The sequence below is a fragment of the Hippopotamus amphibius genome, chromosome 17 (assembly GCF_030028045.1).
Source record: "Hippopotamus amphibius kiboko isolate mHipAmp2 chromosome 17, mHipAmp2.hap2, whole genome shotgun sequence".
NCBI classification, from domain to species: Eukaryota; Metazoa; Chordata; class Mammalia; order Artiodactyla; family Hippopotamidae; genus Hippopotamus; species Hippopotamus amphibius.
The window spans coordinates 39562792-39575286 of NC_080202.1; the positions used below are offsets into that span (position 1 = coordinate 39562792).

Genomic DNA, 12495 nt, shown 5'->3' on the forward strand with positions numbered 1-12495 from the left:
ATTCCTCAGCACAAAAGGCAGGGGAGAGGCGGCGGGGGCTGAGGATGGTTGGGACCTCGCCTGCCTGGAGGATAGTAGATGCCTGAGATGAACCTGGAGGCTCAGGGCTGGAGTGGGGCGCGCCAGGGCCGGATCCAATGGCTCTGCTCCCCTCCCCCCAGAGCTGCCTGAGGTCAGGCAGTCTCTGTGTGTCACTGCGGCTGGTGGTGTGTCACCGTGACCCACTCTCCGTGTTTCTGTGTGTACACACCTACCTTGGAGTAGCTCCCTCCCGGCCCCTCCCCTGAGCCTCTGTCCCCTGGGTCCTACCGCAGGTCCCCAGCCCTCCTTCCTTGTGTCCCTTGCCCCACAGTGAAACCTTCAGCCCAGGAATCGAGACTTGAGAAGGGGAAGCTGCGGTGGGGAGTTCTCTGATCTCCAGTCACGGCAGGAAGTGGAAGGGAGGGGGACCCGGGGGGGGGGCGGGGGGGCGGAGAGTGGGGAGAACCGTGAGTGGCAGGCGGGGAGGGAGGGCCCGTCATTCCTGCGACCAACCACGCACACTGCAGGGGGTGGGGCGTGGCCACTTTCCCAGCTGACCCCTTCCCTCCAGCTCCAAGTGGGGGAAACTTAGGGGACAGCTGATTCCCCAGGGGCTGCTAACAGTCTTCATCGCACCCCTCCAGTGAAAAAAAACTGTCTTCCTGTCACGTGGCTGTCACTTCCTGTCCCACTGTGGTTCCCGGGATGTTTGTTGTTGGTTACCATGGAGATGGCCGCCTTGGGCACTACCCTGGTTCTTGTGGGGAGGGAGCTGCCCCTCCCCCTAGGCCCACAGTTTGGTGGGGGGGCCTACCCAGGGGGCTGTTCCAAGCTGAGCGTGTGTGGTCTCTGATGCCCCAGATCCCCCAGGGCCCCACAGACTTCTGTCTGTGGGAAGGAGTCACAGCCACCTACTCAGACTGAGTGTCAGGGAGACAGGGACCACGTCTGGCTGTGCTTGGCTGTGGCTGACTGTGAGTCTGACGGATTGTGCAGACCCTGTCCCCTGCAGCCTGGGTCCCACTGTCCCAGAAAGATGCCTGTTCTCAGAACCTCTGCCCCCTGTCCCCTTTCTCTTTGGAACTTTCTCCCATCCTGTGTGCTCATGGAAACTACCTTCCCCAGGGAATTTCTGTGGCTTCTTGGGGTCCAGGCTAGAGTAGGGAGGGGCTCTGGGCAGGATCCCCAGTTGCGTGTGTTTTGTGGGTGGGGAGGTTGGGATCTGCAGCGCCTCCTCTCCCCTCCACACACAGCCTGCACCCGCGTCTCCCTCATCCTGCAGGCCCTGTGCTTTAAGGGGCTGGTCCTGGGACTTTGTGATCATCTGCCCACCCCTTGGTGGGCTTCCCTGTTCAGCTGGGGATGGAGAGGGGAAGAGATTCCCCCGAGTTCCAGCCCCAACTCCCAACTGAGTAGGCGGGTGTGGAGTAGGAAGTTCCTGGGGGGTTGCTGGATGGGGGGGTACGGGGCGGGGCACAGTCTGACTCAGGCCTGGTCTGGGGTCAGAGCCAAAAGGATATCCTGAGGCAGGAGGGGGGTGGTTCCTGGCTTCCCTGCAGCCCGGGTCCCTAGAGAGGGACGCTGGGAGGGGGCTCGTAGCACTGTGTCCTGCTGACAGTCTGTCTGCCCTGGGGATGCGGAGTGGGCAGTCTAGGGTTGGGGCAGAGCTGAGGGCGTGGACTGCAGAAGCCATACCCCCCCCCCCCCACGTACCTGCTGCTTTGTGTGCTCAGCCCCCTCCCCCCCCCACCACTGTGAGAGCTGTGCTTCCTGCACCGTGGAGAGGGGAGACAGTGGTGAGGGGGCAGCCGCCAAGGTGGGGGTGGGGAAAGCCCCGTGCCAGGCTGGTTGTGAGGACGGTGGTTTCCAAGATGGGGGGTCCCCTTTTGTCTGTGCCCCTTTGGTCCCCCACCCGGACAGAGCTGCCTTTGTGTGGTCCACACACTCCTGTGGTCTGGCTGTGGCCTCCGCAGCCTCATCTCTTCCTCTTCCTGTTTTCTTCCTTCCCTGTGGGCCGGTCCCTCTCCTTGAGGCCTGGGCTGCCCCCTGCCCTTTCACCTGCTCTCTACTCCGGCTTCAGCTCTGGTTCTGGGTGCGCGCCTCAGCCACCCTGGGCTTCGGAGGCCCTGGGCCCATCTCCTAGGGGGCTCTGGGGTGCGGTCCCTGGGGTGCAGGAGTTGGGACACTGCTCTGACCAGCAGAGACCACCCCCTCAATTCCTCCTCCCAGCACCTGGCCTGTCCTGGGCTTGCATTGTCCGTTTGCCCCTTCTGCCTGGTATTCGGTCACTGCAGGGATGATGGCCAGTGGAGGTCAGGCAGCCCTGTGTAGCTGGGGCAAGAAGCTTGTGCGGGTACAGACTGGGGAGACATCAGACCCACTTTTCTGGAACTAGGGGCTGCATCTTGAGGCACTGGGGCGGTAGCAGCCTCCAGAGGCCAGATGCTGGACTTCAGCCCTCCCCTGACTCGCTCCAATGATGTGCACAGGCCCTGCACGTGCTTGGGGCAGGTTTTCAAACCAGTTGTAACTCCAGCGAGGCTGGCCTGGGCTTCCGAAGACTGGTGGGGAAGAGGTGCCCTCCACCTGTCCCAGCCTCACCCAGCTGATCCTTTTCAGGCCCTCCTGGGGTGGTCTCTTTCAAAATGAGGCTGGCCTTGCCGGCTTCCTGCAGCCCAGAGCCTGGTGAGCAAAAGGTAAACAGAGGACCAGAATGTCCGGGAAGAGAGAGGGGCCCCTGGAAAAAGGGGGAAAAGGGAGTAACGTTCATCCCTCTGCTGATCTGAGGGGTATGGCGGAGGGGAGAGGTTGTGGCTTTGTGTGTGTTTGCGTGTGTGTGTGTTTTCCTGGAAGGTTTATAAATAGTTCCAGCCTACTGTTCTGGTTTGAAATCTGCCCTGTCCCACCCTGCCCTGCTCTGCCAGCTCCTGGTAGGGGAGGGGGCCCAGAGGGGCCGGGCCTTTGCTTCTGCTGGGGTTGGAGTCCCTGTCCCCCACCCCCGAGCTGAGCTTGAGCTTTGGGTGTCATTTGCATATGATTCATTGACTGTCTAGAATGCTTAGGAAAGCCCCTGTCTCCCCTTCTTTTCAGCTCCCCAATCCTTATCCCCTCCTCTCCGCCCATCCAGGACTGCCTGGCTTCTATTCCTTGGGAGCCACTGTTGTGTAGGAGCCTGGGAAGCAGAGAGGAGGGAGTGGATGAAAAAGGGGGACAGGGCCGGCTGGGTTGGGGGACCCTTGGCTCCTCTCCCCTGAGGGCAGTGGGAGAAATTGTCTATTCCTCTTCCCCTCCTCCCCTCCCCAAATCCAGAGGTTTCCCTTTTTTGGTTTGTGAAATGAAAGAAGGGAATCTGGGAAAGGGTTGTGGTCAGGCCTCCACCCACACCCCGAATATTCCTCTCCCCACATTCCTCTCCTCAGTCTAGGGGGGAGCAGACCCTGGAACATGGGTAATTCTCCCGCCCAGCCCTGTCAGCAGATGCTCGCCCTGGCTGGGGAAGGGACAGCAGACACATTGCCCAGGGAGGCCCTGAGGTAGTGCTGGCAGGCATGGGGGCGGGGGGACCCCATTGCCCAGCACCTCCTGTGTGCCGGGTGCTGTGCTAGGTGCTTTCCAGGACTTCTGTCTCTTAAATCACACAACCAGTTGTCGAAGTAGGCAGTTCACAGGCGAGTAAACAGATGCTTAGAGAGGTTAAGGGACTTGCCTAAGGTCACCCAGAGTGGCAGAGCTGAGATTTGACCCTTCAAACCTCTGGTTGTTTCTGCTGTCTTCACGGCTTGGCCAACTTTTGCCTTTTTCTCTTGATGTGTGACTCTGGGGACATGATGAATGGGTGGCTGGGGACGCCTGACACTGGGGAAGGGATCCTGGCACCTTTTGAGGGTGAGGGAGGCCCCAGCAGGCAGGGGTGCATGGCTGGTGGCAGGCGCTTGGCCCTCCCCCCGCTTTCTGCTGGGCTCAGGGTGTGGGAGGTGTGGGCCTGTGGTTTTTCTCTCCCTTGAGGGAGGGGGCCCGTGGGCAGTGGAGGTGGCGGGCCCAGGGTGGGGGTTGGACGTGGCTAATTGGTTTTCCCTTTCTTTGGTGCTGGTTTCGATTCTCTTGACAGTGTCTTCTCCAGCCCTGGGTGCAGGGGGCCAGGGCCTAGGCATCTCCCCAGGGTCCTGGTTCCAGAGGGACCTTCTGAGGCCGGGCCTGTGCTCTTTGGCCCCGCCCCCATCATCCCTGCTCTTGCCCATCCCTGTTCCCTGGCCCGCCTGGCCCTTGGCCCATTTCTGTGACCTTTACCCCCCTCTCGGCTCAAGGCCTTCCCCAGGGAGCTGTGTAACTTTGCATTCAAGTTTGCAGGCTGAGCGCCTTTAGTGAGGCTCCCATGGGGGTGGGGGACGCCTTCCAGCCTCTCCCCGGGGTGTGTATCTGTGGGTGAGGTTTGAAGGACCGTCCAGTTTCAAACTCCTCAGGGGCAGAGTTGAGACATGCAGGTGGCTGTTGTTAATCTCTCCTCTGGGGTCAGGGGTGGGCTCCTGAGGGTCCAGACTGAATCTGCTTCCACCCCCCCCAAGAGCTGGGTCAGGAGGCCTGGGCTCTGGAGTGAATGGCTTCCTGGGCCTCAGCCTCCTGGGCCTCAGCCTCCTGGGCCTTCCGTCAGGGAGGCAGGCCCCCATGTGGACCCGCATCCAGGGAGTGTTTCTTTGTGTTTGTGGACCCTGCTGTGTGTTGGGGGGCCGGCCAGCAGGGAGGCAGGTGCAGAGGCCAGCCTGGCTGGGTGAGGGCCGGGGAGCTTGGGAAACCGTGACGCTGTGGTTGTGTGTCTGTGGGGAGCCGTGTCCCCGGCCGTGCACGAAAGCCCGGAGCTGGCTTCGCGGTGTGTGGAGCCCCGGTGCGGAGGGATCGTATCTCGGGTTCCCTCTCCTTACGTGCCACGTGCGGGCCCACACGCACACAGGCAGGGTGTGCAGCCGTATTCTTGGCCACGGGACGCTTTCCCTCGAGCTGCGCGTGTGAGTTTCTGCCAGAGAGAGAGAGTGTGTGTGTGTGAGAGGGTCTGACTGTCAATGCTGATGGGGCTCCGCCAAGCCCTCCTTCCCTTGCTGGCTCTAGTTCCCCTTGTGTGGGGCCCCTCGGGGGTGTGGGGGGGCCAGGGTGGCAGCTGGCCCGATGGGTGGGGCCCCTGTTCCTCTGACGTCAGCCTCTCAGCCTGGGAGGGAATTGGCAGGGGCCTGGGGAAGGAAGGGGGCACCTCATTCAGGAGTAAGGAGAGAGGCTCTATGGTGGTCATAATTAGTAACAGTAAAAATCATGGTCATTAATAAGGTCCAGATTTCAGTCCTAGGGGAGCTGCCCCCTCCCTTGCAAGTACCTGTCCCCGCCTCCCCCTGCCTCAGCCCCGCACAGTCATAGGCTGGCTGGCTGGCCCAGCTGGGCCCAGAAGTCCTGGCCTCGTCCACAGTGCCCTTGGCGGAACTCCTCCATCCCAGGCATGGTCCTCGGCCAAATGCTGGCCATGTGTGTGTCCCTTGGGCTCCAGGTCTGAGCCTGGAGCTTGGGACCTGGGATGGCCTGAGCTTGGCGAGGAAGGGGTTGGAAAAGGAGGCCGTCCTTATTTGGGGACTCTGTGGCCCTGTCTTCTTTTCTTCCCTTCCCTTTCCTTCTTCCCTTGCCTTCTTCCCTTCCCGTCCCTTCCTGTCCCGTCCCTTCCCCTCCCTCCCCTCCTCTCTTTCCTTCCTCCCTTCCTTTCTTTCTTCTTAACAGCTTTCTGGAGATGTAATTCATATAGCATAAAATTCACCCATTAAGGTGTACAATTCAGTGGTTTTAATATATTCAGAGTTGTGCAACTATCACCACAATCACTTTTAGAAAATTTTCATCACTCCTAAAAGAACCCCCATACCATTCAGCAGTCACTTCCCATTTCCCTCAAACCCACACCCCAGCCTCTGGTAACCACAATCTACTTTCTGCCTTTATAGACTTGCCTATTTTGGACATTTCATATCATTGGAATCATACAGTAGGTGGTCTGTTGCAACTAGCATAATGTTTTCAAGGTTTATCCATCTTGTAGTGTGTATCCGTACTTCATTCCTTTTCATGGCAGAATAACATTCCATTGTATGGATGGACGACGTTTTATTTATCCATTCATCAGTTGATGGACACTTGGGTTGGTTCTACTTTTTGGCTATTAGGGATGCTGGGAAGAACATCACAGCCATGTACAAGTTTTTGTGTGTTCTCTTGGGTAGCTACCTCGAAGTGGAATTGCTAGGTCATATTACTCTGTGTTTAACCTCTTGAGGAACTGCCACATTGTTTTCCAAAGCAGCTGCACCATTTTGCATTCCCACCAGCAGTGTACGAGGGGTTCAGTTTCTCCGCATCCTCACACACTTGTTGTTATCAGTCTTTTTGATTCTAGCCATCTTAGTGGATGTGAAGTGGTATCTTGTTGTGGTTTTGATTGGCTGTGTTTCTTTCTGTCTCTCTTCTTTTGTCTTTCATATATGTCGCGCGCGTGTGTGTATACACACACTCATATATAAATACGTTCATGTTTACTGATATTGTTTATATATATCCTCCTGGACTTCTTGTGGATGCTTCTCTTTCTTTGCTCTTGTTGCTGCCTGTCTCACTGTGTTGTGGAATTTCTGGGTTCATCTCTGTCTCTCGCTACCCATGGTGTTATCTGTGCATGTCCTCGGGTCCCAGCTGTTCAAACAGGGTGTGGATCTATGTACGCTCTGGTGGGGGGCATCTGGCCTTTCATCTTCTGCCCACCTCCTACCCCCTCCAGGGAGGTGGCTTCTGCAGACACAGTATGTGGGTGAACTCTGAGATCCGTCTCCCTCGCCCCTTCATTGCCGGGGAGTAAGGGGCTTCCACCCTGGGCAGGCCCTGCCCTCCTGGCACACTGCCCACCCCTGGCCCATCATGCTGTTAGGCATTGGAGGTGATACCCAAGAGTCCTCAGTCCCCATTTCCCTATTTGTGTGTGTGTAAACAGGCCTCCTCCCTAGGCCTGTGGGACAAACCCATCTGGGGTGCTCGGGCTTGGATTTGGGGGGGAAGTGGTGTAAGCGCGGCCCCCTGGCTTAGGAGTCATTTTTCTGAGAAGTGCCAATGCTTTAGGGAAGCGGCTTTTCCTCCCCCACCCTCCTCCCCTCAAGCACACATTCTCTGCATCTTGACCTCAGGTAACCCGCTTTGGGGGAAGGAGGGCCAGCTGCCTTCCTCTGCTGCAGGAATCCTCCAGGGTGGCATGGCACGGTGGCCCCTTGCCTCTCAGCAGTGCGGGTGAGAGGCCCTCCTCGGCTCTGGGCTCTGGGCTCTGCCCCCGTCTCCCCAGCCTGGCTGTGCTGTCCTGCCACCCCCAGCAGTGTCTGGGCCCTACTCCCAGGCTGTGTCTGCCAGCCAGGCATGGTGCCAGCTGTCTGCTCAGCCGGGTGCCACGGGAAAATCTCCGGCCGCCCAGGTTGGGGAGCTCCGCGGGGAAGGCCCGTGCGCCCTCTCCACGGTGCCCACTCACCTGTCTTCTCTCTCTCTGCAGCATCCCGGGACATGGCCTCCCCAGCTGCCTAGCCGGGGCCCACCTAGGAGAGACATCCTTTTCAGCGCCTGAAAGCCAGCTCTGAACCTTCCTGGGAAAGTGCCAGCTCACAGAACTGCTTGACCAAAGGACCGGCTCTTGGGACGTCCCCCAGCCCACCTGGCCCCCAGCTAGAGTGGGGGCTCCAGGAGGCTGAGATTAGCCTTAGACTGCAGCTCCAGGACGGAAGGGGGGGTGGGCTGACCACCCAAACCCCCTCTGGGCCCAGGCCCCATGCCTGGAGGAGAGGCGGCCTGAAGCCCGCCAGAACCTCCCGCCAGACTGTCTGCCTGCTTTTCTGACTGTGGCTGCTTGGCATGGCCAGCAACAGCAGCTCCTGCCCAGCACCTGGGGGAGGGCACCTCAATGGGTACCCGGTGCCCCCCTACGCCTTCTTCTTCCCCCCCATGCTGGGTGGACTCTCCCCGCCAGGCGCTCTGACCACTCTCCAGCACCAGCTTCCAGTGAGCGGCTATAGCACGCCGTCTCCAGCCAGTAAGTGGAGTGGTGGGCATGGGGGGGAGGGGCGGAGGGGGGCTGCCGGCCTGAGGCTGGGCCTCTGGGCACACCTCTTCCACCTTCCACGCGGCGAGGTCTCCTCCAGACACGGGGGACTCACATTTGGGGGGCTCGCAGGCTGATGGCCGTGGTTGTGTTTGGCGTTGGGGGGGCGCAGAGGGAGAGTGGAGACAACGCCGTCCTCCGGCGCCCCTCATGCCTCTCCTGTGTGCTGCCGCTGAGGGCCTTATAAATAGCTCCAAGGACTGGACACGGAGGCTGGAGGCGGGTAAACAAACCTCTCGACATTTGGTGGAAATGGCAGCTCCACTGAGAGCAGCAGCCCACCTCCGCCGCAGCCCATCCAGTGCCTCTGGGGGAAGGGCCTGAGGGAGTAGAAGCCCTCCCCTCACCCGGCCAGGCCAGGCTAAGCGCTGCGTCCCTTTGTGGGGAGGCTGAGAGGGGGCCTGGTGGACGGGGAGAGTGTCCCAGGAGGGGGCGCTGGGCCTGGACTCTGGCTGTGGACGCAAGCCTGCTCTTGGCAGGGCCTGTGTTTTCTCTCCGCCTCGCCTTCTGCCACAGGGGTCGGCTGTTGGCCGGGCGGGGGTCTCGGTACCCTTCCCTGGCTGGCCGAGCCAGGTAGTGGGAGGTGGCGGTGGCCGTGGCCAGCTGGCAGAGTCCAGGCTTCGGGCCTGCCAGGCCGCTTACAGTAACTCTGGCCCCCAGGGCCCAGCTGGGCGCCAGGCCAGGGCTTGGGGGAGGAGGGAGCTGGGGCCTGACCTGGGGCGGGAGGGGGTGGAAGCAGCAGGATGGGGGCCGTGGACGGCGGGCTGGCCGGTCAGCTGCTGACCTGGGAAACGTGTCCCACCTCTCCCGGTGGGCAGGGACTGAACACCCTGCCCCGGGGCACCCACCGCCCCTCCCACGGCCGCTGGCAGGCTGCCTGGCACTTCTGCCCTGTGTGCCCGGCTGGGCTGGGTCAGTGCCCCCTTCCCAGCGTGGGGGCAGCGCACTCTCCCCGGAGCCAGGGCGTCTCTTTGTCCCTGGGGCAGGCCCTGGCTGGGCGCCTCACTGCCCACACTGGCTGGCTGCCCACCGCCGCTTCCTGGCTTGCCTCCTCTGGCTGCACGGGGGGCCCCCTCCCTCCCAGGCACCACCAGCTGCTGGGAGCAGGGGCTCTAAGGCTGTGCTCCTTGAGGTCCCTACCCGTTGTGCCCTGGGGCAGGGGGCAGGCGGATGCTGCCTGTTCAAACCTCCACCTCTGTTTCCTCCCATAGGGGGGTGCCGCGGGCAGCACGCTGACCTGGAAGTCAGAGTCGGGAGCCGGGATTCAGGCCCGGTCTCCAGTCTATGCTCGGTGGTGGGAGAGGCCAGTCTCTGGGTTCAGGGGTGCTGGGGAAGGGGCGAGTGTGTCTGTGGTTCCTGGGATCTCCGTGGTATAGGGGCTGCCTCTGTGGGGACTGGGATTCGTATCCCAGCTCCAGTAACTGGAGTATCTGCTTCCTGCGAGGGCGGGGCTTTTAGGGAGGGAGACATTGAGGGCGCTCAGCCTGGTGCCGGTGGACAACTTGCTCTTCCCCAGGTGATGGGAACAGGACCCCAGACACTGTCCACCTGGGGCCTGGCTCACGGAGGGTTGGGTGGGGCTGGGCCTGACCCCTATCCTTTCCCTTGCCCTGTCATGTGCCGGACAAGTGAATGTTTTGCCTTCCTTTGAATGTTGCAAGCTTCTTCCTCTTTCTTAGAGGTGGGTGGGGAGGGTTTCCGGGTACCCCACTTCCCACCCTGGTAACCTTCTTCCCCCAGGGCGGGGTGCCCATATTTTGGGTTAGGCAATGCCCCTTCCTGCCCCCTCCCTCTGTGAGCCTGTGGGTTTCCCTGCCCTTTCCTAGTAAACAACTTCTCTTCCTACCCAGACCCCCAGCTTCTGAGCTTCTCCCTGACCTTCCCCTTCTCTGGGATCAGAGGTGTGGCCGGGAACCCGAGGGAGCCAGGCATCTCCCTCTTTGTGCAGGGCTGGGGGGCCTGGTGACCCCACCTCTTAGCTCTGGGTAGCAAAGCATGACAGATCAAAGTTCAGACATAGAGACTCCCTGCTCTCCCCACCTGGGGGCTGGTGCTGGGGGTAAGGCATTTCCTAGGAGGGGTGGACATCTGTGGCCCCCATTCCTGCAAGGCGCGATTATATGCTCTGGTCCTCTGCCACCCTTTCTGTGGGCAACCTGGCACCTGAGGCTCTTTCCTCCCACTTCCCACCAACAAAGGTGTTCAGAGAGTACCCCCTCCACCTCCCATCCCTATCCCCAAGTTGGGAGGAGGCTGGACCTTGAGTGTACCCTTCAAAGACCCGGTAGCCTGTGGAAGGACAGAACTGTTCTCCAGGTCACTGGGGAGGGGTGGGTATCCATCCTGCTATTGTCTCCCAGGGAGCCAGAGTGGGACGCTCCAGAGATGGTACAGGATCCTCCCTCCAAACCAGCCCCTGGGGCTTGCTCTTTGAGGATTGGTGTTTACTGTGCAGGGTTGCGATTCTGTGTGCCTTGTGGGGAGGGTCAGGGTTGTGTGTGTTTGGGGAGGGAGGTCAGGGTTGGGTGTTTCAGGGGTGGGGAGGTCAAGGTTGGTTGTGTGTTGGGGAGGGGGTCAGTGGTTTATGTGTATTGGGTGAGAGGGTCAGAGTGTGTTTGAGGAGAAGCACACCCAGAGCCGGGGAGGGGTGGCAGTTTGTTTGTGTGCTGGGGGGGGGGGGGCGGTGACTTAGGGCACAGAATGTGTAAGGGGGAGGGGTCTGTGATTGTATTGTGTGTTTGGGGAGGGAAGGGTCTCTATTTCTTATCGCTAGTCTAGGCTGGAGAGGAAATGAACCTGCCTTTTTTGTTGCTCACCCAGGGAATTCCACAGGGTGGGGAGTGCTGTGGAGTAGGCTGCGTAGCTTGAGTTCCGGCTTTGCCACTTACTGCATGTGATAACCTCTCTGAGCATGTTTCCTTGTCTGTAAAACAGGGATCTAAGCAGAACCTCCCTCAGAGGGCTGAGATTAGGCAAGATCATCGACGTAATGCACTCTGCTCCTCGCCTTGCACTCGATCCTTGCTGTGTCATTGCTTGGTACCTCGTGCTACAGCAGCAGAAAGGGACCCTGGCTTTTTCTGAGTGGGAGCTGGAGAGAACGGGATGCTAACATCTGTGGAGCACCTACTGTGTGCCTGGGACTTTATCTCTGTTTTACAAATCTTAATCCCAACAATCCAGGGAGAGGGACATTATCTCCATTTACACATGAGGAAACAACTGGTGGTTAAGTGGCTGAGCTAAGTGACCTTACAGCTGGGCTGTTTTCTCCCATCTAGATAGGCAGCTGCAGGAGAGTACTGTGGGGAGCCCTCCTGGGTGTGAGGAGCCTTCGGGGTTGGGGTGTGGGGGTGGGGTGTGGATCAGGGCCGTGGTGAAACCTCCTCTCTGATGCCTGAAGCCCTGCTTCTGCCTCAGGACCTCCCGCCATCACCCAGTAGGGGGCGTAGGGATGACCTCCCTTAGCCACGCCCCCTCTTCTGTTTTCGATCCTGAAGGCTGGAGGGAAAGAGCGATAAGAGGCCCGGGCCAGATCTCCATCCTGTCCTGGAAGCTGCGGATACAATCTGTTCACACCCATCCCGCCCCCGAATCAGCCCACTGCTGGCCCGGGAGTTTGCAGAGCTCAGCGGGCACCCTCCCTCTCATCTCCAGACAGACACTGTAGGAACAGAGTGTAAAAGCCACCCTTCTTATTCTTATTTTGTTTCCATTTGTGGAGTGGGGCAGGGAAGTTGGAAACCATCAGTAGAGGAGCTGGGGATGGGAGCCCCGAGACTGGGGGCAGACTTCTCAGCCACACTTTTGCTATGTGTGCCTAAGAAACTGGGGAGCGGCCCTAGGGTCTGGGGGAGCCAGGGGAGACTGGAAGGGGATATGCCCTTCTCTTCTGCTTGTCTGCTGCTCCCTCCCCTTTTCAGTCTGTATCCTCCCTCCCCCCTCCTCCTGCCCACTCTTTTCCTGGACAATAGGAGGGACAGCCCAGGGGAAGGGGGGACTGCTAGCAGTGCCCTTCCTGGGGTCCAACATGCAGAGTCAGCCAAAAGACTGTTGGATGGGGTTTTGAATGAAAATGGGGCCCCCTCACCTTTTATCTGGAAGCATTGATAGTGCACAGGCCCCTCAGGGCAGGATCCCAGCATGGGCTGGGGGAGGGGACTCAGGGAAGGAAGCCTGTCCTCTTAGGCTGGCCAAGACCTGAGACATTGTGTCTGCCTGTGCCAAGGGCCCTGTGCCCAGGGGGATGTGCCAGTGCAGGCCCTGACTACCCTTTGATGGGCAGTGTCTGTGGAAAGAGGAAGTGTTTCCCTTCTCCA

At 59.9% G+C, this 12495-nt stretch overlaps 2 protein-coding genes across 7 annotated transcripts in view; both read left to right on the forward strand.

Moving 5' to 3' along the window:
* Positions 1 to 7597, forward strand: part of CDC6 (cell division cycle 6) — a 38606-nt gene extending 31009 nt beyond the window's left edge. For all 5 annotated transcript variants that reach the window (XR_009050087.1, XR_009050086.1, XR_009050089.1 and 2 more), the window contains 2 exons: positions 7221 to 7320; positions 7574 to 7597. The gene's annotated coding sequence lies outside the window, so the exon portion shown is untranslated. The remainder of the gene's footprint in view (positions 1 to 7220; positions 7321 to 7573) is intronic.
* RARA (retinoic acid receptor alpha) overlaps positions 1 to 12495 on the forward strand; it is a 34900-nt gene that overhangs the window by 4218 nt on the left and 18187 nt on the right. The window contains exon 1 of one of the 2 annotated variants that reach the window (XM_057716966.1): positions 7930 to 8107. The exons of the other annotated variant lie outside the window; for it this stretch is intronic. Coding sequence (XP_057572949.1) covers positions 7930 to 8107 — 178 coding nt within the window. Of the gene's footprint in view, positions 1 to 7929; positions 8108 to 12495 lie in introns of those variants that run through there. 2 annotated transcript variants of the gene reach the window in all.